Below are 26930 nucleotides of genomic sequence, written 5' to 3'. Positions count from 1 at the left end.
AGTTGCACTAAATATCTGTGTGGACTCCCTTTTTCCAACGCCCACTGCACCATACACCCACTTGGGCAAAACCATTCTTGCGTAGGAACTACTATACTAGCTGCCAATACCATCAGCCCCAGTAGAGACATTCTGCAGTGGCGACTCCCTACTCCTTTAGCTGCAACACCGCAAGTGGCGTCACGTATAAACTTTATTCAACAATCCCCTGTAAATATCCCCATTACAAAAAGGGCCCAGGGCACAGAACCAGGCAACGGCCACCACCGTGACATTCCCAAGAGACACACTACCCATATCCCTGGGTGCTACATATACAGTAGATGGTTGTATGAATATGCTCAATTTATGTAAAAATGTACAATCTTATAATTACAGGACACATTTTATTGCTGTTTTTTCATAAAATATATTTTTTAATGGTCTGCAGTCAAATGATGTCACATGTATCATACATTTTATATTTTTACATTAGTTCTACATGTTTAAGTTACTTATTCCAAAATTATTACTGCAGTCAATTGGTTAACTATATGATTTGTCCATGTAACATGGTCTTCATAAGTCACAGACACTTATTAGATGAGTCTTCTTGGGAGTGTGTAAATAGTTACGTTGATTTCCACCAGAAATGTAATGTTTCTCATCCATGGTCTTCTCTTCATTCAAAAACAATTGAAAACTCTGTGAAAGATAAAAAAAATAACATTTTACATCACCTTGGAAAAGAAGGAAGTCTAGTAAAGAAAGCAGCACAGTTAAAAATGTTTGTAAGGGTCTGTATATTCTATTTTACATTAGGTTTGATGTATGCATCGTTAAAGTTGTAAGTATCTATTTACCTACTTATCAACCCCCATGCACCCAAATTTTGACAAAAAAGTGTCCGTATGAGATAACCAAGATGATTGTCTCTATTATAAAATGAATGTAGTCTATGTATAAGGCCCCCTTCACACTTTCGTGAAAAACACGCACGTGTGTTACGGGCCGTTTTTCGGGTCCGTATCCCGTTTTTGTGTCCATTTTTATGGTCCGTGTGGCATCTGTGTGAATTGCGTATGCTAGCCGTGTTTGTGTGTAGAACGTCCGTGTGTGCGTGTGGAATTAACGTGTATGTGTACGTGGAATGTCCGTGTGGAATGTCCGTGTGGAATGTCCGTGTGTGTGATGCACAATGTCGTTTATAAATGTCGGCTGACAGCCGACAGAGTTGCGCGATGAGAATGAACTCGGGTGAACTTCACCCGACTTCATCCTCATACCGCGGCTCTGTCTGTGTCGAATACTGATTAGCGGTCACCTGTGAAGGATTCACCGGTGACCGCTAATCCCCCGAGTGACTGAAGTTTCCCCCCCTCTCTCATACTCACCGATCCCCGATCCCCGGCATCTGCACGGCATTCACACTGCTGCGGCGGCTTTTACTATTTTGAAAAAGCTGGCCGCTCATTAAACAATCTCCTATTCCCTGCTTTCCCCGCCCACCGGCGCCTATGATTGGTTGCAGTGAGACACGCCCCCACGCTGAGTGACAGGTGTCTCACTGTACCCAATCACAGCAGCCGGTGGGCGTGTCTATTATGTGCAGTAAAATAAATAAATAATTAAAAAAAACGGCGTGCGGTCCCCCCCAATTTTAATACCAGCCAGATAAAGCCATACGGCTGAAGGCTGGTATTCTCAGGATGGGGAGCTCCACGTTATGGGGAGCCCCCCACCCTAACAATATCAGTCAGCAGCAGCCCAGAATTGCCGCATACATTAGATGCGACAGTTCTTGGACAGTACCCGGCTCTTCCCGATTTGCCCTGGTGCTTTGGCAAATCGGGGTAATAAGGAGTTAATGGCAGCCCATAGCTGCCAATAAGTCCTAGATTAATCATGTCAGGCGTCTCCCCGAGAAACCTTCCATGATTAATCTGTAAATTACAGTAAATAAACACACACACACCCCAAAAAATCCTTTATTAGAAATAAAAAACACAAACATATACCCTGGTTCAACAATTTAATCAGCCCGAAAAAGCCCTCCATGTCCGGCGGAATCCAGGATGGTCCAGCGTCGCATCCAGCTCTGCTGCATGGAGGTGACAGGAGCTGCAGCACACACCGCCGCTCCTGTCAGCTCCACGCAGCAAATGAAGAGTGCCGCGCAATCAGCTGAGCTGTCACTGAGGTTACCCTCTGTCAACACTGGATCCAGTGACAGCGGGTAACCTCAGTGACAGCTCAGCCGATCGCGCGGCTCTCTTCATTTGCTGTGTGGAGCTGACAGGAGCGGCGGTGTGTGCTGCAGCTCCTGTCACCTCCATGCAGCAGAGCTGGATGCGACGCTGGACCATCCTGGATTCCGCCGGACATGGAGGGCTTTTTCGGGCTGATTAAATTGTTGAACCAGGGTATATGTTTGTGTCTTTTATTTCTAATAAAGGATTTTTTCGGGTGTGTGTGTGTTTATTTACTGTAATTTACAGATTAATAATGGAAGGTATCTCGGGGAGACGCCTGACATGATTAATCTAGGACTTATTGGCAGCTATGGGCTGCCATTAACTCCTTATTACCCCGATTTGCCAAAGCACCAGGGCAAATCGGGAAGAGCCGGGTAGAGTCCCAGAACTGTCGCATCTAATGTATGCGGCAATTCTGGGCAGCTGCTGACTGATATTGTTAGGCTGGGGGGCTCCCCATAATGTGGGGCTCCCCATCCTGAGAATACCAGCCTTCAGCCGTATGGCTTTATCTGGCTGATATTGAAATTGTGGGGGACCGCACGCTGTTTTTTTTAATTATTTATTTATTTATTTTACTGCACAGTATAGACACGCCCACCCGCTGCTGTGATTGGGTGCAGTGAGACAGCTGTCACTCAGCGTGGGGGCGTGTCTCACTGCAACCAATCATAGGCGCCGGTGGGCGGGGAAAGCAGAGAATACGAGATTGTTTAATGAGCGGCCGGCTTTTTCAAAATAGTAAAAGCCGCCGCAGCAGTGTGAATGCCGTGCAGCGCCGCGCCGATGATCGGGGAACGGTAAGTATGAGAGAGGGGGGGGAAACTGACCGACAGACTGTGAGAGAGGGACAGACAGACAGAGAGACCGACAGAGAGACAGAGAGACCGACCGACGGACTCAGGGAGATTGCCGACATACACAGAAATAGAAAGAATGGCCGACATCACTATAAATAAAAACACCAAACGGACACGGACTATAGGTAGATGCATACGTGTTTACTAACGTGTGTGCACATACCCATAGTCTTTCATTGTGTCCACGTGTGCGTGCTCCGTGCAGATAACGGACATGCATCCGTGCAAAACGCAAACACATACGGATCACGGACACGCACACACGGACATAATGAAATAACGCACGTGTGACCACAATCATAGATTAACATTGGTGCATGTTTGTCCGTGTCTCCGGTATATACGGAAACGGAACAAACACGCACGTGTTTCACGGACGTGTGAAGGGGGCCTAAAGCTGTAGTGGATGGTGAGATATGGAGCCTGAAAGTCAAACATTCAAAACATTGTTACCCTTTTGCTTGTCAGTGTATACTAGGCTGCTATGTGTTAATATACCTTTTCTTCTCTTGTTTAAGATAGCATAGTCTGCTACTCCTTCTTATACATACTGTAGGTGGACTACACTCAAGGGTGGACATACCATTGGTGCAACTAGCTGCACAGTGGCCCGTGATTTAATCAACTTTTGGACTGCAAAGGGTTCATAAATTGTTCTTGCACGGGGGCCCTCTTCTGCCTGTGATCCCTCATGATAACACTAATTAAGTTTTTTTTTTATAATGAGAGTCATAAGCTAACCACTCTTAAGCGTACACAGTGTAAAAAGCTGGAGGGAAAAGAGCGCAATAGGGTCTTACCCAGTAACAAGGAATAAAAATAATAAGGGAATGTCCTCACCTTATTGATTTGTGTATCACACAACCAGAAGTAAAGCCTGTAACCAGCTGCTGCAGAGTCCACATGCTGAAGAAGCCAAAGATCGCTCGGGAACACTGTAAATGTGGAACCATTACTGCGCTGCTGGAGATACGACACAAATCCAGGAGACGTAAAATACGAGGTGGTTTAATTCAACGCATTTCGAAGTGTAACCCCACTTCATCAGGAAATCCACCAGTATGACCTGGTGTGGTCATACTGGTGGACTTCCTGATGAAAAAGTCAGGTTACACTTCAAAACGCGTTGAATTAAACCACCTCGTATTTTACTTCTCCTGGATTTGTGTCGTATCTCCAGCAGCGCAGTAATGGTTCCACGTTTACAGTGTTCCTGAGTGATCTTATGCCTACACAGTGGCATTCGCAGGAAGTATACAGGAATATTCTCAAACAAGTTTAAGTCACAGACCACAATCTAAGTATTTTATTTAAAGGGAATCTGTCAGTAGGTGTTTGCTACCTCATCTGAGTGCACCATGATGCAGATAAAGAATCCAACAATGCATCACTGGGTGCAGTAGTTCTGACACAATTATAGTTTTTACATTTAGCAATGCAGCAGGGCTCCGAAAGATGCCCCTGCCCACATCAGGCTCTCTTTATGCAATGTCTATAGACTGAACTGCTAATCACACAAAGAGGGTGTGCTAGACAAGCTGACCTCTAGCTGATTTAATTTCAAAGGCAGGAGGAAATCGGGTTTAAATACCGCGCCACAACCACAGGAGTCCGGAACGTATAAGTAAATCCCCTTTATTTTCTCAGGTCTACGCGTTTCAGGGACATATCCGTCCCCTTCATCAGGACAATATACAAGGAATAATATTGTCCTGATGAAGGGGACGGATATGTCCCTGAAACGCGAGGACCTGACAAAATAAAAAGGGATTTACTTATACGTTCCGGACTCCTGTGGTTGTGGCGCGGTATTTAAACCCACTTTCCTCCTGCCTTTCAAATTATCTTACCGCTGCGGGACTGCTGCCTTCCACGTGACTTCCATGTGTAAGGGGTTGTGACTGGCACAACCTGATAAGGTGAGTGTTTTCCCAACATTCACCCCATACCTGTATACCGGATAAGACCCTATTTGCGCCTATTCTTTCCACAGCTTGCTTCTTTTTCCTCTAGCTGATTTAGTCCATCAATGATAATCTCCTGAAGCTAAAATAAATATTGCAAATAAACAAGGGCACACAGTGTGATAAGAGATACATCTGTACCTTTAAATACAATACACAGCTTATTTCGGACAAATAAAAACATTTTAAATGCTTGAAAAACAGTAGGTATCTCTTGATTCTAAAACAAAGGCTTTTGTCATATGTAAAATCTGTGACATCAATAAGAGAAAACATGTGGCTTAAACAATATTATAATGTGATGGTTAGGAAGACATATTGGCTGGCGATGAAATTATTATTTCAGTTGTATTTCTTTTAGTTGCTGAGTTTAGAAACTTAATGGCCCCGATTTATCATAACCGGCCTTGTTCATGCTGATCTTCATGAAGGAGTATGTTGGGGCGGACACTCATGATTCATTAAAAGACACATGCATCTGTCAAGTGGCATGCACCTTGCTACAAACCTTATTTTTAATCTTAGTATTTTATGACCAGCTACGATGTCATACGCTCATTTTGGTGTTTTTTGGCATGAAAACACCAAAAGTCACAAAATGTTGGCGCAACTTCATGTTATGCAAAAATTTAGTAGCTTTTGAAAAAGTAATTTACTCCAGAATTCTGGAGTAATCACTTTGATGAATTAGGGCCTCTGTACATGTCCTGCTCATGAAGGTATCAAGTCTTTATTTTACAAAATTAGTTACAGGGTTTAGACCAAGTATGGCAGATATTCCTTGTCTATTGTATTGCATTTATTAGATAATTTCCTGATCGTTAGGTGTCCAACTGCTGGAAATCAGCTGATCCCAAGCACATTCTCTTTGCAGAGTCTCATCTAAATGAAGAGGAAGTCAAGCATGTGCACCTTAGGTTCTCCTCATTTTCTAAGGTCCGTTTCCCAAATCCGGTATTTCACCGGATTACCGAATATGGCACACTCCAGTACAGTGTAAGGCCTCTGTCACACGTTCGTGCCTCTGGTACGTGTTTGACAGTTTTCTCACGTACCGGAGACACGTACACACGTGGACCTATGTATTCCTAATGGTTTGGACACACGTAAGTATTTTGGAATGGAACGTGTGTCTGTTCCGTACTTACGTGTGTCCGTGTGTTTCTCACGTTGACATGTCCGTTTTTCTCCGGCATCACGGGTGTCACTTGGCCCGCACCCGTACCACACGGATGTAGTGTGGATGCGGTCCCGTGTGACACGCGCCTGAGAAAACTCACGTGTCAGAGAAAAAAAATATATCTTTACTCACCTTCTCCAGCCCTCCTGTCTCTGCCGCTGCTGTCACTTGCTGCCGACCGCCGCTCATTATGCTTATTTAATATTCACTTCACTGCAGCCTGAAGCAGCAGCAGCGGGGAGTCAGCAGGGCTGGAGACCGAAGATCAGTACCCTGGACAGCAGGAAGGACCATATGAGTATGCAAATTACCGGTTCTCCGTGTGTTATCGCGGATAGCACACGTAGAACACATGTGGTCCGCATGTACCGGAGACACGTACTTACCAAATGCAACACGCAGGGAAATCGCAGCACGTGTCTCGCAGCACGTGCGTGATTTTCATGTATGTGTGGCAGAGGCCTAATACAGTACTATGGCATCACGGCAAGCTCCAGTCACATGCTGTCATGTGACTGGAGCATGTGACCGGAGCTTGCCGCGATGCCATTGTACTGTATTACACTGTACTGGAGTGTGCTGAATCCGGTAATCCGGCGAAATGTCGGATGTGTGAAATGGGCCTAAGGGGCACTTTGCACACTACGACATCGCAGGTGCGATGTCGGTGGGGTCAAATTGAAAGTGACGCACATCCAGCGTCGCAGGCGATATCGTAGTGTGTAAAGCATTTTTGATACGATTAATGAGCGCAAAAGCGTCGTAATCGTATCATCGGTGTAGCCTCGGTCATTTCCATGAATTGGGAAGGGCCGATGTTACGATGTTGTTCCTCGTTCCTGCGGCAGCACACATTGCTGTGTATGAAGCCGCAGGAGCGAGGAACATCTCCTACCTGTGTCCCGGCCACAATGAGAAGGAAGAAGGTGGGCGGGATGTTTACGTCCCGCTCATCTCCGCCCCTCCGCTTCTATTCGTTGTCTGCCGTGTGACGTCGCTATGATGCCGCACGACCCGCCCCCTTAATAAGGAGGCGGGTCACCGGCAAGAGCGACGTCCCAGAGCAGGTGAGTGCATGTGAAGCTGGCATAGCGATAATGTTCGCTACGCCAGCTATCACCATGATATTGCAGCTGCGACGGGGGCGGGGACTATCGCGTTCGGCATTGCAAGCATCGGCTTGCGATGTCGTAGTGTGCAAAGTGCCCCTAAGAGACTGCCAGAAATAGCCAAGTTTAGTGGTTGGGTTCTCAGCAGTCGTACCCCTGACAATTAGAAGGTTATACCATTTTCTATAGATGCAGGTAACTTGATACAAACTTTTAAAGTTGTACTTACCATAGAACAAGCCAAATAGTTCACATAAATAAAGATGAAAACTGTTGTTTAAAATGAGATTTAAAATGAGATTGACCCACCATTGTATATAACACTCAGTGTATAGATCATAAAAATAAATATTATTTACAATTTACATGATGTTAAAAAAGGATCCAGTGAAGAGTTATGACATTTTCATACAAACAATGGCACCACTGGGGGATAAAGTGCCAAGCAGTGTGCAGGTCCATCAACTGAGCTGGGCTACACAAGTATAATTCTCTGCAAAATGATTCACTATTCACTTCAGAGCAGCAAATATAAATAGGAACAAGGGCAGAAAGTGATGCCTATAGGCTACCCTGCAATTAACAAAGGAACACTATACAGAGACCTGGCTGTGAGCAGAGTTGTTGGGTATGTGTGACCAGCATCATTCAGGTCATTAGATGACCTGAATTGATTACATCGTAGCTTACTGGTCTTGGAGAGCCAGAGCAAATCCAAGCTAATTTAAAGAGTTAATAAGGTTGTCCATGCTTTTCTTTAAGAATATTGTAATACAGTTTGGCTGTAAGAATCATCTTTGCTGTCAATGTGGATAATACCTTACCCTAGTCCTTTTTTTTCTCTGTGAGGGTATATCCTGTATTTGCATTCAACTTTGTGGTGTCTCCACAAACAGATCTCAAGTGTATGCATTACCTATGTGAAATGGCATGTATTCACGTAACAGAGTGCACTGGTGGACACAGACCGAAAAGGGCCCCTGTGCAAGAACAATATATGGGCCCTTTGCAACCCAAAAACTCATCAAAATGCACCATTCTGCCTTCTTTGGAGGTGGAAATTGACCCCCTAATCCCTTGGGCTCCGATGCGGCTGCACAGGCTGCACCAATAATATTTCCACCCCTGACAGAGTGAGTTGGCTACCTTTCTCCCTCTGTCTACCAGGCTATTTCTCCACTTATCTAAAAATATTATCCAAGAAAGCTCCACTGTCTGACTATTTTATATTCAAGAGTTTGATTTTAATGGTCGTCTAAAATGTAGAATGTACACACACACATACACATGATTTATACTTCACCTCTTGCTGTTGTTATACTATTCTTTTTCTTTTTCTTTTGACAGCTATGACCACTACCGTAATGACAAAAGTAATAAAAAGAATTCCAACTACAGCGGTAAGTCCAATTGTAGCCTGGTAAATCACATCTGCTACAGCGTCTAAAACAAATAAAAAAGATAAATGAATACTCTGAATTATAAAATAACAGTATAAATTGTATCACAGCTATTATAAAGAGAAGTTTATCCAGGCATGCATGTAGATATCATGTAGGCCTTATTCATATGTAGATTATGACTATACTTTCCATCTGCATGGGTTAATCTATCCGGAAGAACAGTAGGTGTTGGACTTGTGACTGAAAAAAAAATAAATAAAAAGAAGTAATGAAAGCAAGGTCTAGTTTTCAGTTTTCTCCGTCAATTTGTTTTTACCGCTCCATGATAGAGACGTTCTAGAACTTAAATACTGTATATATGTGACTGACATAATATAGGGAATGATAAAATTTGCAGATTGTTAACCATTGGTGTCTTCTTTTCCTTTTTAAAACATGCTACCAGCACACCCAGAATCGGACTGGCTACCGCAGGAACCTCCAGTAATACCAGGCCTTGCTGCGTTTACCTGCATTGAACTCCGGAGCTCAGGTGACAGCTCCGGAGTTCAGCCTGGTCCGTCCGCAGCTGCCATAAACTAATCCGCAATCGCTGTGGAAGTAGTCGGTGTTTGCAGTTCAGTCCTGCAAACCCCGAGTTCAGTCCAGGCTGCACTCCAGAGCTCAGGTGAGAGCTCCGGAGTTCAATCCAGGTAACCGTAGCCAGGACTGCTATTACTGGAGGTTCCTCCGACAGCCAGTCCAACACTGTTTACACCCATCCTCAAACCAACCCTGTATGTCCAGCTATAGCCCAATATTATTACTTCCATTTGACTCAAAACTTATTGAACTGCATCCATCTATGGAAACCAACCTTTATCATCCTGGCTTTCTGTCAGTAACATGTTCTTGGTTACATCAAGGTTTCCATCATGAGGCTCTGGTGTTATTCCCAACAGCTCGCACATTAGTGCATACACGTTGACACTTTCAAAAGGCTCCACTATCAGGCCTTTTTTGAATGAAGGGCCCACAGCTCTGAATATGGTTTTCATTTCTATTTCTTTATTATCAAAGCCATGTTCACCATTATTAAATTGGAACTTTGCATACTAGAAAAAAAAAGTTTGCCACAGTTAAAAATGTGCATTTATTATATTACTGGTTCACATTTTGGTATCAACATGATGAATCTTTAAATGTTAGATCTATTTATACAGAACAGATCCTTAGGAAATGCATCTATGACATCAAAGCTGTTATAAATGTCCTTATAGTTTTAAGGAGGCTCGCTGTGCATCTACAGTATATGCCTTCAATTTCATATGAAATCATACATTGTAGGTTCATCTGCATTGTAGGTTTATCTATATAAAATCCTCCTTATAATATCATCAGTCCTAGTGGCTCAAACAGCTAGAACAGCTAGGAGGGCTGCTAGACACGTTTGAAAGTTGATAGTCTGAATCCAAGGTGGTGAAAATAAAGAACAATTTTTTTATATATATTTGTATTTTTTTTCTCATTTCTTTATAGAAGTTTATGGCAAAAAATTAATCTCTTTCCTTCACATACAAAGAGATGCAGTATTTATCTATCTCTCATGTATCTCATCTATCTATCATGTATATATTATATATCTACCCCTCTGTCTATTATCTATCTATTATATATCTATCTATTTATCATGCATATATCTATCTATCTATCTATCTATCTATCTATCTATCATGTATCTATTATATATCTATCCCTCATCTATCTATTATCTATCTATCATCTATAATGTATCATTTATCTATCCATATATCTATCATCTATCTATCTATCTATCTATCTATCTTTCTATCCATTATCTATTTATCCATCTACAGTCATATGAAAAAGTTTGGGCACCCCTATTAATGTTAACCTTTTTTCTTTTTAACAATTTGGATTTTTGCAACAGCTATTTCAGTTTCATATATCTAATAACTGATGGACTGAGTAATATTTCTGGATTGAAATGTGGTTTATTGTACTAACAGAAAATGGGCAATCTGCATTTAAACTAAATTTGACAGGTGCATAAGTATGGGCACCCTTATCAATTTCTTGTTTTGAACACTCCTAACTACTTTTTACTGACTTACTGAAGCACTGAATTGGTTTTGTAACCTCATTGAGCTCTGAACTTCATAGGTAGGTGTATCCAATCATGAGGAAAGGTATTTAAGGTGGCCACTTGCAAGTTGTTCTCCTATTTGAATCTCCTATGAAGAGTGGCATCATGGGCTCCTAAAAATAACTCTCAAATGATCTGAAAACAAAAATTATTCAACATAGTTGTTCAGGGGAAGGATACAAAAAGTTGTCTTAGAGATTTAAACTGTCAGTTTCCACTGTGAGGAACATAGTAAGGAAATGGAAGAACACAGGTACAGTTCTCGTTAAGCCCAGAAGTGGCAGGCCAAGAAAAATATCAGAAAGGCAGAGAAGAAGACTGGTGAGAACAGTCAAGGACAATCCACAGACCACCTCCAAAGACCTGCAGCTTCATCTTGCTGCAGATGGTGTCACTGTGCATCGATCAATAATACAGCGCACGTTGCACAAGGAGAAGCTGTATGGGAGAGTGATGCAAAAGAAGCCGTTTCTGCAAGCACGCCACAAACAGAGTCGCCTGAGGTATGCAAAAGCACATTTGGTCAAGCCATTTACATTTTGGACGAAGGTCCTGTGGTCTGATGAAACAAAGATTGAGTTGTTTGGTCATACAAAAAGGCTTATGCATGGAGGCAAAAAAACACGGCATTCCAAGAAAAGCACTTGCTACCCACAGTAAAATTTGGTGGAGGTTCCATCATGCTTTGGGGCTGTGTGGCCAATGCCGGCACTGGGAATCTTGTTAAAGTTGAGGGTCGCATGGATTCAACTCAGTATCAGCAGATTCTTGACAATAATGTGCAAGAATCAGTGACAAAGTTGACGTTACGCAGGGGATGGATATTTCAGCAAGACAATGATCCAAAACATCGCTCCAAATATACTCAGGCATTAATGCAGAGGAACAATTACAATGTTCTGGAATGGCCATCTCAGTCCCCAGACCTGAATATCATTGAACATCTGTGGGATGATGTGAAGCAGCTGTCCATGCTCGGCGACCATCAAACTTAACTGAACTGGAATTGTTTTGTAAACAGGAATGGTCAAATATACCTTCATCCAGGATCCAGGAACTCATTAAAAGCTACAGGAAGCGACTAGAGGCTGTGATTTTTGCAAAAGGAGGATCTACAAAATATTAATGTCACTTTTATGTTGAGGTGCCCATACTTATGCACCTGTCAAATTTAGTTTAAATGCGGATTGCACATTTTCTGTTAGTACAATAAACCTCATTTCAATTCAGAAATATTATTGAGTCCATCATTTATTAGATATATGAAACTGAAATAGCTGTTGCAAAAATCCAAATTTTTATAAAGAAAAAAGGTTAACATTAATAGGGGTGCCCAAACTTTTTCATATGACTGTATCTATTATCTATCATGTATCTATCTATCTATCTATCTATCTATCCATGTATCTATCTATCTATTTATCTATCCATGTATCCATGTATCTATGTATCCATCGATCCATCTATCTATCTGTCCATCTTTCTATCTCTCCATCTATCCATGTATCTATCTATCTATCTACACTGTGTGCAGAATTATTAGGCAAATGAGTATTTTGATTACATGATACTTTTTATACATCAAAATCTAGAATAATGAATTGAATCCTGCTATGATTGCTCCATGTGGAAGGAAATGCATTCTGTGTGTCATCATAGGATTATGCACAAGAGGTAACCATATTGATCATAAGAAAAGGAGTCAATATTATGGTCTATTTGCAAAGCAGAGATCCAAAGCTCCAAGTATATTAGCTGTGCCGAGGCAGACCCACACACCACTGCAACGATCGTTTCTCATTACCTTCGTCAACTTCGTTAGCTTGTTAGCTTCCCTGACTGCCTGACGAAGCTAACGAGAAACGATCATTGCCGTAGTGTGTGGGTCTGCCTCGGCACAGGTAATATACTTGGAGCTTTGGATCTCTGCTTTGCCAATAGACCATAATATTGACTCCTTTTCTTATGATTAATATGGTTACCTCTTGTGCATAATCCTATGATGGCACACAGAATGCATTTCCTTGCACATGGAGCAATCATAGCAGGATTCAATTCATTATTCTACTAGAGCTTTGTGTTTGTACTAATTATCAATTATATACAGCTTGATTCCATATTGATTGAATATATTGAATATCTTGGATAAATTCAATTAGTCAAATCCATCTCAATCCTGGGCATAATTAATATATGAAATTTAGTGTAATGAAATATTCATTATCATGCATGTATAATTATATGGTTTCCTAATGCTGATTTTTCATGCTCCTTACAATAGCTGGGGTAGACCTCTTTTATCACACCTCATATTTGTAATTCTGTCTTTTTGTGTATATGTTTTTTAATCATGTTATAATAAAGATTTTGACACCTTTTTGTTAAATTTGGTCTTTTGAGTGATTTATATAGAGTTTCTGTGTTTTACACTTAGAGACATTGATTGGCAATAGATTTTCTCCTTGTGAATAATTACTTTTTATACATGTTGTCCTACGCCAAGCTGTATAGGCTTGAGAGCCAACTACCAATTAAGTAAATCAGTTGATGTGCATCTCTGTAATGAGGAGGGGTGTGGTGTGATGACATCAACACCCTATATAAGGTGTGCTTAATTATTAGGCATTTTCCTTTCCTTTAGCAAAATGGGTCACAAGAGAGACTTGATGGGCTCTGAAAAGTCCAAAATTGTGAGATGTCTTGCAGAGGGATGCAGCAGTCTTGAAATTGCCAAACTTTTGAAGCGTGATCACTGAACAATCAAGCGTGTCATGGCAAATAGCAAACAAGGTCGCAAGAAGCGTGTTGGGCAAAAAAGGCGCAAAATAACTGCCCATGAATTGAGGAAAATCAAGCGTAAAGCTGCCAATATGCCATTTGCCACCAGTTTGGCCATATATCAGAGCTGCAATGTTACTGGAGTATCAAAAAGCACAAGGTGTGCCATACTCAGAGACATGGCCAAGGTAAGGAAGACTGAAAAACGACCACCTTTGAACAAGAAACATAAGATAAACGTCAAGACTGGGCCAAGAAATATCTTAAGACTGATTTTTCAAAGGTTTTATGGACTGATGAAATGAGAGTGACTCTTGGTGGGCCAGATGGATGGGCCAGAGGCTGGATCAGTAAAGGGCAGAGAGCTCCATTCCGACTCAGACGCCAGCAATGTGGAGGTGGGGTACTGGTATGGGCTGGTATCATCAAAGATGAACTTGTGGGCCTTTTTCGGGTTGAGGATGGAGTGAAGCTCAACTCCAAGATCTGCTGCCAGTTTCTGAAAGACAACTTCTTCAGGCAGTGGTACAGGAAGAAGTCGGTATCGTTCCAGAAAAACATGTTTTTCATGCAATTCAATGCTCCATCTCATGCATCCAACTCCTCCACAGCATGGCTGGCCAGTAAAGATCTAAAAGATGAAAAAATAATGACATGGCCACCTTGTTTACCTGATCTGAACCCCATAGAGAACCTGTAATAAAATGTGAGATCTACAGGGAGGGAAAACAGTCCACCTCTCGGAACAGTGTCTGGGATGCTGTGGTGGCTTCTGCACGCAATGTTGATCGTAAACAGATCAAGCAACTGGCAGAATCTATGGATGGTAGGCTGTTGAGTGTCATCAGAAAGAAAGGTGGCTATATTGGTCACAAATTTTTTTGGGTTTTATTTTTGCATGTCAGAAATGTTTATTTCTACATTTTGTGCAGATATATTGGTTTACCTGGTGAAAATAAAGAAGTGAGATGGGAATATATTTGTTTTATATTAAGTTGCCAATTAATTCTGCACAGAAATAGTTACCTGCACAAACAGATATCCTCCTAAGATAGCAAAATCTAAAAAAAAAAAAACACACTCCAACTTCCAAAAATATTAAGCTTTGATATTTATGAGTCTTTTGGGTTGATTGAGAACATAGTTGTTGATCAATAATAAAAAAATCCTGTAAAATACAACTTGCCTAATAATTCTGCACACGGTAAATCTATCTATTTATCATGTATCTATTTATCTATTATCTATCATGCATCTATCTAGCCCTCTATCATGTATCTATCTATCTATCTATCCATCTATCCGTCTATCTGTCCATCTATCTATCTATCGATCATGTATCTATTATATATCTATCCCTCTGTCTATTATCTATTTATCATTTATGTATCTATTATCTATCTATCTATCATGTATCTATTATCTATCCATCCCTCTATCTATCATGTATCTATCTATCTATCCATCATCCATCCATCCATCCATCCATCCATCCATCTTTGTAGCTGAATAATCTGCTTCTGGTTTCTCTACTGCAATACAGAGGTCAAGATAATCAAATCTTCTCAGTGGTAAAGCTGCTGCCTATGGACAACGAGTTCAAGTCCCGGTAAACCAGAGCAGATGAAAATTTAATTTCATTTATTCACTGCACTGAGGGGAGGAGCAGGGACGACAGCTTTGAGCCGCGGTACTGCGGGAGAGAGCTCTCAAATCGGTCCCGCAGAATTCGGTATGGTTGGGAGGTATGATTACTACAACCGCTGGGCCTAGGTCACTGTCTCCAGAGGCAGTACTCCAGTTTTGTGACTGTGTCTGCCTGACTCCCAGCTGAGTGTCAACGCCATACAGAGCTGCCCACAAATAGTAGCAACCACCAATGACATCCGCTCGCTTGTCTACCACCAAGTCCATAGCTCCACTCTCTGGCTGGAAAGCTGTGTCAGCCAAAGGGCGTATCGTGTGCATGCAAATTCAGCCAGAGAGCGAAGTAACAGAGCAGGAGAAGCTCCTCCTAGCACACTGTACACGCCGGTGCTGAGTGACAGTCTGACACTCAGCCTGAGATTAAAGTGAAAGTGGGCATCCGCCGTGGGCCCCCCTAGCTCATGGACCCCATAGCAGTGGTGTGGCCTGCCTCTTTTGATGGTATGCCACTATCCCTCACAGTGACCACCACAAAAAATAAATGCAAAGAACAATGCCAGAATTCCTGTTTTTGTTTATTCTATTCCACAAAAGAGTTAAATAAAAATGGTTAAAAGGTGGGAGCACCACTGTAAACTACATCTTATCGCAACATAAGTCCACAAACAGGTACACTGAAAGTAAAAAATGTTAATGCATGGTTCTCAGAATATAGTGAACCCAAAAAGAAAATATTTTGTTCACTCAGTTTTTATTACTCATAATAATAATAAAACATGAATAAAAACTACAGCGGGTTAAATAAATATTGAACACTTCACCAATTTTCTAAGTAAATATATTTCTAAAGGTGCTAGTGCCATGAATTTCTCACCAGATGTCAGTAACAATCTATCCAATCCACATAGGCAAAGAAAGCAAGCTATAGATGTCCAAAAATGTAGTGATGTGTAATAATGAGAAACAACACAGGAAAAAAGTATTGAATACATGAAGAAAGACAGATGTAGAAAGCCATGAAAAGTCATGATAACACCAGCTGAAATTTGTCAGGAATTGGAAAGCAATCCTACCACTTAGTTCAACTAGTCGCCTATAAAAAGGTGTTTCATTACCAAAGTGTAACACAAAAAAAAACATTTTATGATGGGTAAAACCAGTGAGCTGTCTCAAGACCTTTGCAACCTTATTGTTTCAAAACATACTGATGGCATTGGTTGCAAAGAATTTCTAAGCTACTGAACTGAAGGCTCCAGTGAGTAACGTTGGAGCCATAATCTGGAAGTGGAAAGAACATCATTTCATCAAAAACCGGCCATGACCAGGTGTTCCCTGCAAGATTTCAGATAAAGAACTGAAAAGAATTATCAGAAGAGTTGTCCAAAAGCCAAAAACCACCTGTGAAGAGGTACAGAAAGACCTGGAATCAGTAGTTATAATTGTTTAAAAAAAACCCTAAAAAAAAACTATGTAATGCATTCAACCTCCGTGGCATGCATGCACACTCACCACGCAAGATTCAATTGCTGAACAAAAAGCATGTTCAAGCGTATTTAAGGTTTGCTCAACAACATTGCACAAGCTTGTGAAATACTGGGAGAATAGAGAATATAGTTTGGTGAGATGACAGCCAAATTGAAATCTTTGGGTGCCATAACACATCATTTGTAGACTAAAAGGCACTATATATTACCCCCAAAACACCATACCAGCAGTGAAGTTTGGTGTGCTGTTCCTACCTGTTTTCTTTAAAACTTTTAATGACATATCTACTGTTATTTAATTAATGTTATTCAATGTATATACGTTCATGCTTGTCCTTTGCTGCCATCTACTGGTCAGACCATTCTGTTCCCCTGGTTCTTTTTAGTCCAGCCTGTGGGAGTGTTTTCAACCCTATATGTGATCTCATATCCTGACTCCAAGTTACTTTCACTTTTAGTCAGTGCATCGTGAGGAGCACATCTCTGTCCTTTGGGCTTCAGAAAGAAAAAGTTTTTGACCATAGTAGCAGCTCTAGGACAATCATCACAAGACTACCAAAGTTACAGCCACTTGAACCACTGTATTGCTGCACGTTTTTGTTCATGGAGGAAAAATAAACCATCGTTGCTTCACCTCAGCGTGTGTACATTTGAATCCATCCACCCTGGAGTGCTCTGGTCATGTCTGCCCCATCTAGTGGAAACGAAGGCAAGGCTCCTCACACTTCTACCCAACTACTTGTCTTCAATCGTATCTAAAGGTCCAGTCACACACAACGACTTACCAGCGATCCCGAAAACGATGCGACCTGATAGGGATCGCTGGTAAGTCGCTGGGAGGTCGCTGGTGAGATTTCACACATACAGACCTTACCAACGATGCAGGAACGATACAGGTCGCAGTAGCGACCTGTATAACGATCTCAGCAGTCACTGTGACCCTGTCACACAGTGTCAAACACAGCGATGTGTCCTGCCCAGCAGGACATCACCTTTGAAGAAAATGGCCTGGGCCATTCGGCAACGACTAGAGATCTCACAGCAGGGGCCTGATCGCTGGTAGATGTCACACATAACAAGATCGCTAACGGGATCGCTACTGCGTCACGGAAACCGTGACTCAGCAGCAATCTTGCTAGCGATCTTGTTATGTGTGACGGTACCTTAAGTGGGGACAGAACTTTTGGAGATGACAACATCATGTTGTGAGGCTTTCAGCATGCAAACTTCCTATGATTAAAATAAGGATTAATGGACAAATGTACCTAAGCATTCTTGATAAAAATCTACTGCCATCTACCAGGCTAACAAAGAAGAAATGAGGGTGGACATTTCAGCAAAACAATGATCCTAAACACACAGCCAAAGAAACTCTCAATTGGTTTCAGAAAAAGGAAATAAAGCTGCTAGAATGGCCCAGCCAAATCACCTGATTTGAATCCAATAGAACATTTATGTAAGGAACTAAGTTCAGAGTTCATAGAAGAAGTTCCCAGAACCTTCAAAATTTGAAGAGTGTTTGTGTGGAAGACTGGTCCAAAATCTCACCTGAGCAATGCATGAAAAAAGGTTCTCCATACAGGAGGCGTCTTGATGCTGTCATCACCAACAAAGGCTTTTGTACGAAGAAATAAATACATTTCAGTAATTGTGTTCAATACTTTTTCCCTAAGTCATTTATCATTATTACACATCACTAAATTTATAGACTCCTATGGTTTCATCTTTTTGCCTTGCCTGTGTGAATTGGATGCATTGTTACCGACATCTGGAGAAAAATTCCTGGCAATGAGCACATATATTTTTTCATTTTATCTACAAATCCACCATTTTTCTTTAAATCAATTCATTATTCTGTGGGTTATGATGATTATAGAGATCCAAAAGTAGCATTTTTTATTATTATTCTAACTCTTTTTATTTATTTAATTTAATTTTTAAACTTATTTGTCCCAATAGGGAACATAAACTTTTTTTTGCCTTCTTCTGGATCAACATGTTAGGTTGAACTTGATGGACTTAAATCTACTTTCAACCTTAAAAATTATGAAACTATTGTTTGGGTGGTTATATAATGATTTCAAATTTCCAGTGTTATGCTGACCCTAAACTATCAGGCTTGGCCTGGCTTAGTACATAGATACCAAATGCCGACGTTTCCTGGACGCCTGGCTAACCACTGTAAAGATTGGCATTATGTGATAGATACTTATCAGGCATCTAATAGGGTAAAACTACCAAGATCAAAAGTAATTTCTATTTTGACAGTTGCAACAAGGAGCCTGGATGCGTAATGCAATCATTTCCATCATATGACATACTGTATTGAACGCTTCCACAAATCCCAGTGATTCTGAGATTTTTTTTTGTGCCATACTGTACTTCCTGCTAGTTGTAAACTTGGGATGATATTTTTTGCATTTATTTGTGAAAACATTGGAAATTTGGTGAAAATGTTTTAATTTTTATGGAATAAATCAAAAAGTAACATTTCACAAAATATTTATTAAATAACATTTACCACATGTCTACTTTACATCAGCATTATTTTTTTAAAATATATATTTTGGTATTAGAAAGTTAGAAAAGTTAAATGTTTATCAGCAATTTCTAATCTTTCCAAGAAAAAACAATTTTTTTATGGACCGCATCACATTTGAAGGGCTTATGTTACAGAAATATGTGCTCAAAACCACATTCAAAAAGTTGAAGACTTTAGGCATACCTCCCAACCGTCCCGGATACAGCGGGACAGTCCCTCTTCTGAGCCTTTGATCCCGGGTCCCGCCCGTGAGGCTGTTTATCCCGGGCTCCACCCACCCACTGTAGCCCCGCCTCGCTGTTTCTCCCTTCTATTCATTACAGAGCCGAGCGCGCACCTACTCCTGTGACTGCTGCTGAGGTATGAATCACCCCCTGCAGCAGAGCGACCCCTCCCTGCAGCAGAGCGACCCCCCCCTCCCCCAGAGCCGACCCCCCCAGTCCCGGAGCCTGCGTTTGTCTGCAGCTGTTCTCTGACTCCCCGTGTGCGGCTTCTCACTGCTGCAGACACGCGGGGAGTCAGGACGCTGAGGAGACCGTGCAATCAGCACTTCTCTCTCCTGCAGATAGCACTGGCCAGTAATAACCTATGCAGAGTGACATCTGCAGGCTTCTATTACCGATCAGTGGTCTCCTGCCTGTGGAGCTGCTGGGTCCTAGCTTCCCAACAACTTCAGCTCTGCTTTATCCTGGCTGCCCTACCAGTTAAAGGGAACATGTCAGCAGAAATTTCACAATAAAAGTAATAGATTCCCCTCTCCAGCTCCTGGGCTGCTTCTAGAAAGGTTCCTGTTGCTATTGTGCCCCCTTTGAGACCTACAAAAATACTTTATGAAGTCTTACCTTTTTGTATGCAAATGTGTTTTTATGGTCACGGGGGCGGGCTGTCTGGCGTCCGTTATTCCCCCTCCTGCCGCTTTACGCAGTCCCCCATTGCTCATTTACATACACAAGGACGCCTTCCTCATGTAACTGTCCTCCCGAAGATTTGCGCATGTGAACGCTTTTTCAGGTGATTGCGCAGGCACGAGATTATGGGCGGCGCTGTGATTGTCATCAACAGCGTTAACCAAGTACCCGCCCATAATCTCGTGCCCGCACTTTTCCCTCTGACTCCACCGTTATGCGCAAGTGCTGGCCATATGAACCATGTTACCTATTACCGCTTGCACGAGATTATGGGCGGGTACTTGGATGACTTTGCTGATGACAATCACAGCGCCGCCCATAATCTCGCGCCCACGGTAATAGGTAACATGGTTCATATGGACAGTGCTTGCGCATAACGGTGGAGGCAGAGTGAGAAGCGCGGGCACGAGATTATGGGCAGGTACTTGGATGACGCTGCTGATGACAATCACAGCGCCGCCCATAATCTCGCGCCCATGGTAATAGGTAACGTGGTTCATATGGCCAGTGCTTGCACATAACGGTGGAGGCAGAGTGAGAAGCGCGGGCACAAGATTATGGGCAGGTACTTGGATGACGCTGCTGATGACAATCACAGCGCCGCCCATAATCTCGCGCCTGCGCAATCACCTCAAAAGCGTTCACACTTTGCACAGTGCTCAGTCCCGCGAGAGTGGCACTGGGCATGCACAAAACTTCAGGAGGACAGTTACATGAGGAAGGCGTCCTCATGTATGGAAATGAGCAATGGGGGACGGTGTCCAGCGGCAGGAGGGGGAATAACGGACACCAGGCAGCCCGCCCCCGTGACCATAAAAACAGATTTGCATACAAAAAGGTAAGACTTCATAAAGTATTTTTTTAGGTCTCAAAGTGGGCACAATAACAACAGGAACCTTTCCAGAATTCATCCCAGGAGCTGCAGAGGGGAATCTTTTATTTTTTTGCTAAATTTCTGGTGACAGTTTCCCTTTAAAGGGAACCTGTCAGGTGCAATCTGCACTCAGAGCCAGGAGCAGTTCTGGGTGTATATTGCTAATCCCTGCCTAACCGTCCCTGTATACACTAGCATAGATAAAGGCATCTATAGAAAAAGTATTTTTAAAGAGCTTATATCTTATGCTAATTAGCGCGGGGACTAGTCCCAAGGGCGTTACTTCACTTGGCTAGTCGGCTCACATAGCGTATTAGTACTCACACAGGGGCGTAATAACATGCTAACATGCTATGCGAGCCGACTAGCCAAGTGAAGTAACGCCCTTCGGACTAGTCCCCGCGCTCATTAGCATAAGATATAAGATCTTTAAAAATATTTGTTCTTGATCTCTTTATCTATGCTAGTGTATACAGGGACGGTTAGGCAGGGATTAGCAATATGTACCCAGAACTGCTCCTGGCTCTGAGTGCATATTGCACCTGACAGGTTCACTTTAAAGGGAACCTGTCACCAGATTTGGGGCCTATAAGCTGCGGCCACCACCAGCGGGATCTTATGTACACATTCTAACATGCTGCATACCTCCCAACCGTCCCGGATACAGCGGGACTTTCACTCTTTACGTTGTTTGTCCCGTTGCCACGGGCGAGACGGCCGGCTCCCGGGCTCCGCCCACCCACTCTCTCTCCGCCTCCCTGCTTTTCCCTCCTACCATCCTAGTAGACGTGGCATAGAGAGGAGCGCTGCCTGTGCTGCTGCTGGTACAGTAAACTAATCTCCCCAGCGCTGATTTCCCTCCCTCCCCCCTCACCCCCGGCCGGAGCCTGTCTGTGCGGTCGGCCGGCCGCCTGTCTGTGCGGTCGGCCGGCCGCCTGTCTGTGCGGTCGGCCCGCCACCTGTCTGTGCGGGCGCCCCCCTGCCGCCTGTCTGTGCGGGCGCCACCCGCCGCCTGTCTGTGCGGGCGCCCCCCGCCGCCTGTCTGTGCGGGCGCCCCCCTGCCGCCTGTCTGTGCGGGCGCCCCCCTGCCGCCTGTCTGTGCGGGCGCCCCCCGCCGCCTGTCTGTGCGGGCGGCCCGCCGCCTCATTGTGCGGGCAGCCGGCCGCCTCTCTGTGCGGGCGGCTGGCCGCCTCTCTGTGCGGGCGGCCCGCCGCCTGTCTGTGAAGGCGGCCGGCCGCCTGTCTGTGAAGGCGACCGGCCGCCTCACTGTGCGGGCGACCGGCCGCCTCACTGTGGCTGCCTGCGTGTCCGTGCTGGAGGCCCGCCGGCTGCCTGCGTGTCCGTGCTGGAGGCCCGCCGGCTGCCTGCGTGTCCGTGCTGGAGGCCCGCCGGCTGCCTGCGTGTCCGTGCTGGAGGCCCGCCGGCTGCCTGCGTGTCCGTGCTGGAGGCCCGCCGGCTGCCTGCGTGTCCGTGCTGGAGGCCCGCCGGCTGCCTGCGTGTCCGTGCTGGAGGCCCGCCGGCTGCCTGCGTGTCCGTGCTGGAGGCCCGCCGGCTGCCTGCGTGTCCGTGCTGGAGGCCCGCCGGCTGCCTGCGTGTCCGTGCTGGAGGCCCGCCGGCTGCCTGCGTGTCCGTGCTGGAGGCCCGCCGGCTGCCTGCGTGTCCGTGCTGGAGGCCCGCCGGCTGCCTGCGTGTTTGTGCTGAATGGGTGTGGATGGGGAGTGGATATGGGCGTGACTGTGAAATGGGTGTGGTTAGGGGGCGTGGCCTAAAAATTTGCCGCGGCGCGCTACGCGCGCCGCAAACTTTGTCCCTCTTTTCCTTCTTTAAAAGTTGGGAGGTATGCTTTAGGTGCTTCACAGGAATTAAAGCATTGTGAAAAGGAAAAAACCTAAAATTTCATTTGTTTGAACAAAAATGTTAATTTAGCCCCACATTTGGAATTTTCACAAGGGTTACAGGAGAAGATACAACATACAATTTGTTGTGCAATTTCTTCTGAGAACATATCCCATATGTGGTGGAAAGCTACTGTTGGGGCGCATTTCAGGGCTCGGAAGGGAAGGAGGACTATTTAACTTTTGGAACGCAAAATCGCCTGGAATCGATAATGGACACCATGTCATTTTTACAGAGTCTTTAATGTGCCGAAACAGTGGAAACCCTCCACAAGTGACCCTATTTTTGAAAGTAGACCCATTAAAGGAATCTATCTAGATGTTTTGTGAGCACCTTGAGCCCCCAGGTCCTTCACAGAATTTTATAATGTTGATGTGTAAAAATAAAAAAATTCAATTTTCCTAACAAAAATGTTGCTTTAGCTCCAATTTTTTTTACTTTCACAAGGGTAACAGGAAAAAATGCACCATACAATTTGTTGTGTCATTTCTTCTGAGTACGACGATACCCCATATGTGGTGGCAAAACTACTGTTTAGGTGCCTGGTATGGCTCAGAATGAAAGGAGTGCCATTTTGGAATAGATTGCGAATGCCATGTCATATTTGAAGACCTGGCATGCTAAAACAACAGAAATCCCCACAAGTGACCTCATTTTGATAACTTCAACTCTTGAGGATTTCCTCAAGGGGATTAGAGCATTTTTAACCCTCAGGCTATTCACATAATTGTATAAGATTGGGCTGAGTTAATGAAAATGACAAATTTTTCTATTAAAATGTTGCTTTTACCCCAAGTTTTTAATTTTCATAAGGGGTAATAGGAGAAAATGAATGGTACAATTTGTTGTCAATTTTTCCTGAGTATGTCAGTACCCCGTTTATATGACTGAAAACTAATTTTGAAGCACAGGCCAAAGCTCAAAAAAAAAGAGCTCTATATTGGACTTCATGTTTTGCTGGAATGGTTTTGGGGTGCCATGTCACAATGTCAAAGCCCATGTGGTACCAGAATAGTAGAACCCAGCCATAAATCAGCCAATATTGCAAACTACACCTCTCAATGAATTATTCTAGTGGTGCAGTAATCATACTGACACCACAGGTATGTCACAGAATTTTATACCATTGGGCACAAAACTGATGTCGAACGCATGTGACAGATTTTTGAGTATGAGTCTCACTTTTCCCTGTGAGACTCTGCTATATAAACGGATTATTCTTTCCCTTTGGCAGTTGTAGTATTAATGGCACTATTATTTGCCAGCAAGCAGACCTAGTCCCAGCTCAGGTGTTTCCGGTCTGGACCACACCCAGACCCTTTATATACCCTCTACTACCAGCAGAGGGTGCCAGTTATTCTTGATTCATTTGGATGTTTCTCTTGGAGCTGGAAGGACCTGCTGAAACCTGTGGCTGAGCTGCTGGTGTAGCTTCAGTCTTGTTGCTAACTGCAACAGTCTGTTGTCTTTCCCAGTGTGCTGTTTCAGTGCAGCAGTGAGGCTAGCATCCATCACATGCCTACTCTCTAATCAGGGACTATTGTAGGGCTGTCTCAGGGATTCAGGTTCCGGTACAGCGGCAAGTAAATGAGGAGGTGCCCATCTTCCCTCTCACTAGCGCTAGAGTCCACTGTTGTTAAAGTGTCCCCGGTGTACCCCATGTTTGTCGTGGTGTTAACTTTGTTTTGTTGTGTATTTGGCCTCCCGCCGGACGTTCCCTAGTCCACTTTTATGTAACACTGAAAAGACGGACACCGCCGGATCAAAGTACAGACTGAGTCTAATGCGGGCTTTACACGAGATGACTGATCGTGTGATGCATCGTCGGGGTCACGGTTTTCGTGACGCACATCCGGCATCGTACACGATGTCGTCTCGTGTAACACCTCCTAGCGACGCAGTAACGTTCACAAATCGTGAGTCGTGTACTCGTCGCTAGGTTTCATAAAATTGTTTAATTAAAATGACGGCGGTTGTTCATCGTTTCCGTGGCATCACACGTTGCTCCGTGTGACACCACAGGAACAATGAACACAGCTTACCTGCCTCCCGCTGCTGTTGCCGGCTATGTGGAAGGAAGAGGTGGGCGGGATGTTTACATCCCGCTCATCTCCGCCCCTCCGCTTCTATTGGCCAGCTGCCGTGTGACGTCGCTGTGACGCCGAACGTCTCTCCCACTCCAGGAAGTGGACGTTCGTTGCCCACAGTGAGGTCGTCCGGAAGGTAAGTACGTGTGACGGGGGTTAAACGAGTTTGTGCGCCACGGGCAACTAATTGCCCGTGACACAAAAACGACGGGGGCGGGTACGATCGATAGTGCTATTGTACAATCGGTCATCTCGTGTAAAGCAGGCTTAAGGTGATTCCATCTTCCTCACTTTAGGGAATCTTTTGTCAGGGGTTCCATCTGAATTATATATTTTAGAGATTTACACTGAAACCCCATGTAAGTGCTCAATAAAGAGCACAGGATAAATGTGAGCCGTGCCTTACTGCAATCTTTGGGAGGAAAAATGAATAAATCAACAGCAGGTCAAGAATTGACTTTGCTTATTTTTTTTTTTTTTTTTACAAAAAAAAGGTTTTGAATCTCTATATTTTGAGATCTCTATTTCTGCTGACAGAGTCACATGAGGACAATGCGTGATGAATTGACTTTTTTATTGGTACCATTTTTGAGCACTTTATGTTTTTTGATCGCTTTCTATTCCTGTTTTAGGGAAGCAGAATGAACATAAAACAGCTATTCAGGATTTTTTTAATTTTTATTAATGCCGTTCACTGTGCAGTAAAATTTATACCAGAGCTTAATTCTCCAGGTCATTACGATTATAGTGATAACACATTTATGTAGTTTTTTTTAATGTTTTGGCGCTTTTACATAATAAAAACAATTTTATAGAAAACAAAGAATTGTTTATCAACTATAAGTGATGGCTGAGTGCAAAATGCTCGGCTGCTTGGTACACAAGTCAAGCAGGTCAGACGCTCGGATGTGCCCAATTTGAGTCATGAGTATAATGGCAGTCAATAATTGGACAATTTGGCTATCTGGCTACATACTGCGAGCCATAAACAGAGATTTTCCGGGGGGAGTGAGCCTTGGAGTTTTTTTTTTGGACATAATACATCCAAAAACATTGTTTAACTCCAGTGACAGTCATTTAGAGGCTGCAAGTGGCTCTCACTGGGGTATCGGCTCCCGTCATTCACTGAAGGGAGTCTGTGCTTTGTGTTCTTGTTTCATGTATGACACATCCAAACACCCATGGTACTCAGCCAAGCACCATGAGTAACAGTCGAGTATCGAGCAGTGGCGAACAGGCTCGCCCATCATTAATCGCTATATTTTGAGAGCTATAGCTTTTTTATTTTTCTGTGGATGGAGCTGAGTGGGGACTTATTTTTTGCAGAACAAGATGACATTTTCAGCAATACCATTTTTCTTTTCATGCAGTTTTACTTTTTGATTGCATTTTATTCCACCTTTTTCTTCAGCTGTATGATGAAAAAGCTGTTTTTTTACGTTTATTTTTTTTCAATTTATAAATTTTATTGATTTTTAAACAGCCAAAAATTATTCCATAACAAAGCTTAGTAGTAAACATCATACAAATAATAATGTGAACATACTGATTCATTGAAGAAAAAAAGAAAAAGAAGAATTAATAGCAGTTGAGATTGAGAAATGGGGGATTCCAGAAAAGAAGGAGAAGAGTCACTTCCAAAAGAGAGGCATAAGCAGGGAAAAAGGAGAGAGGTTGCTGAAGCTCCGATCACGGGAATCCACACATACCAACGAAAGCAACTACAAAGATCCTAGGTACACAACAACACAACTCATGCCTCAATCTATCTCAGCACCGTCTAGAACAGTGCCGAAGATAACAAGGCCTCCCAATGGA

At 43.3% G+C, this 26930-nt stretch overlaps 1 protein-coding gene across 2 annotated transcripts in view; it reads right to left on the bottom strand.

Annotated features, from left to right (window-relative positions):
* Window positions 1–384: 384 nt before the first annotated feature.
* ENPP7 (ectonucleotide pyrophosphatase/phosphodiesterase 7) overlaps window positions 385–26930 on the bottom strand; it is a 67003-nt gene continuing 40457 nt past the window's right edge. The window contains exons 4-7 of one of the 2 annotated variants that reach the window (XM_075349703.1): window positions 9607–9844; window positions 8941–8990; window positions 8651–8791; window positions 385–684 (exon numbers count right to left, since the gene is read on the bottom strand). In XM_075349703.1, the coding sequence (XP_075205818.1) occupies window positions 8663–8791; window positions 8941–8990; window positions 9607–9844 (417 nt within the window). In that variant the 3' untranslated portion in view covers window positions 385–684; window positions 8651–8662. The remainder of the gene's footprint in view (window positions 685–8650; window positions 8792–8940; window positions 8991–9606; window positions 9845–26930) is intronic. The other variant, XM_075349704.1, reaches the window with a different exon arrangement.

This window comes from Anomaloglossus baeobatrachus, chromosome 5, assembly GCF_048569485.1.
Source record: "Anomaloglossus baeobatrachus isolate aAnoBae1 chromosome 5, aAnoBae1.hap1, whole genome shotgun sequence".
Classification (NCBI taxonomy): Eukaryota; Metazoa; Chordata; class Amphibia; order Anura; family Aromobatidae; genus Anomaloglossus; species Anomaloglossus baeobatrachus.
The sequence above is the reverse complement of the archived record's forward strand: the minus strand, read 5'-3'. Positions and strand labels throughout refer to the sequence as shown.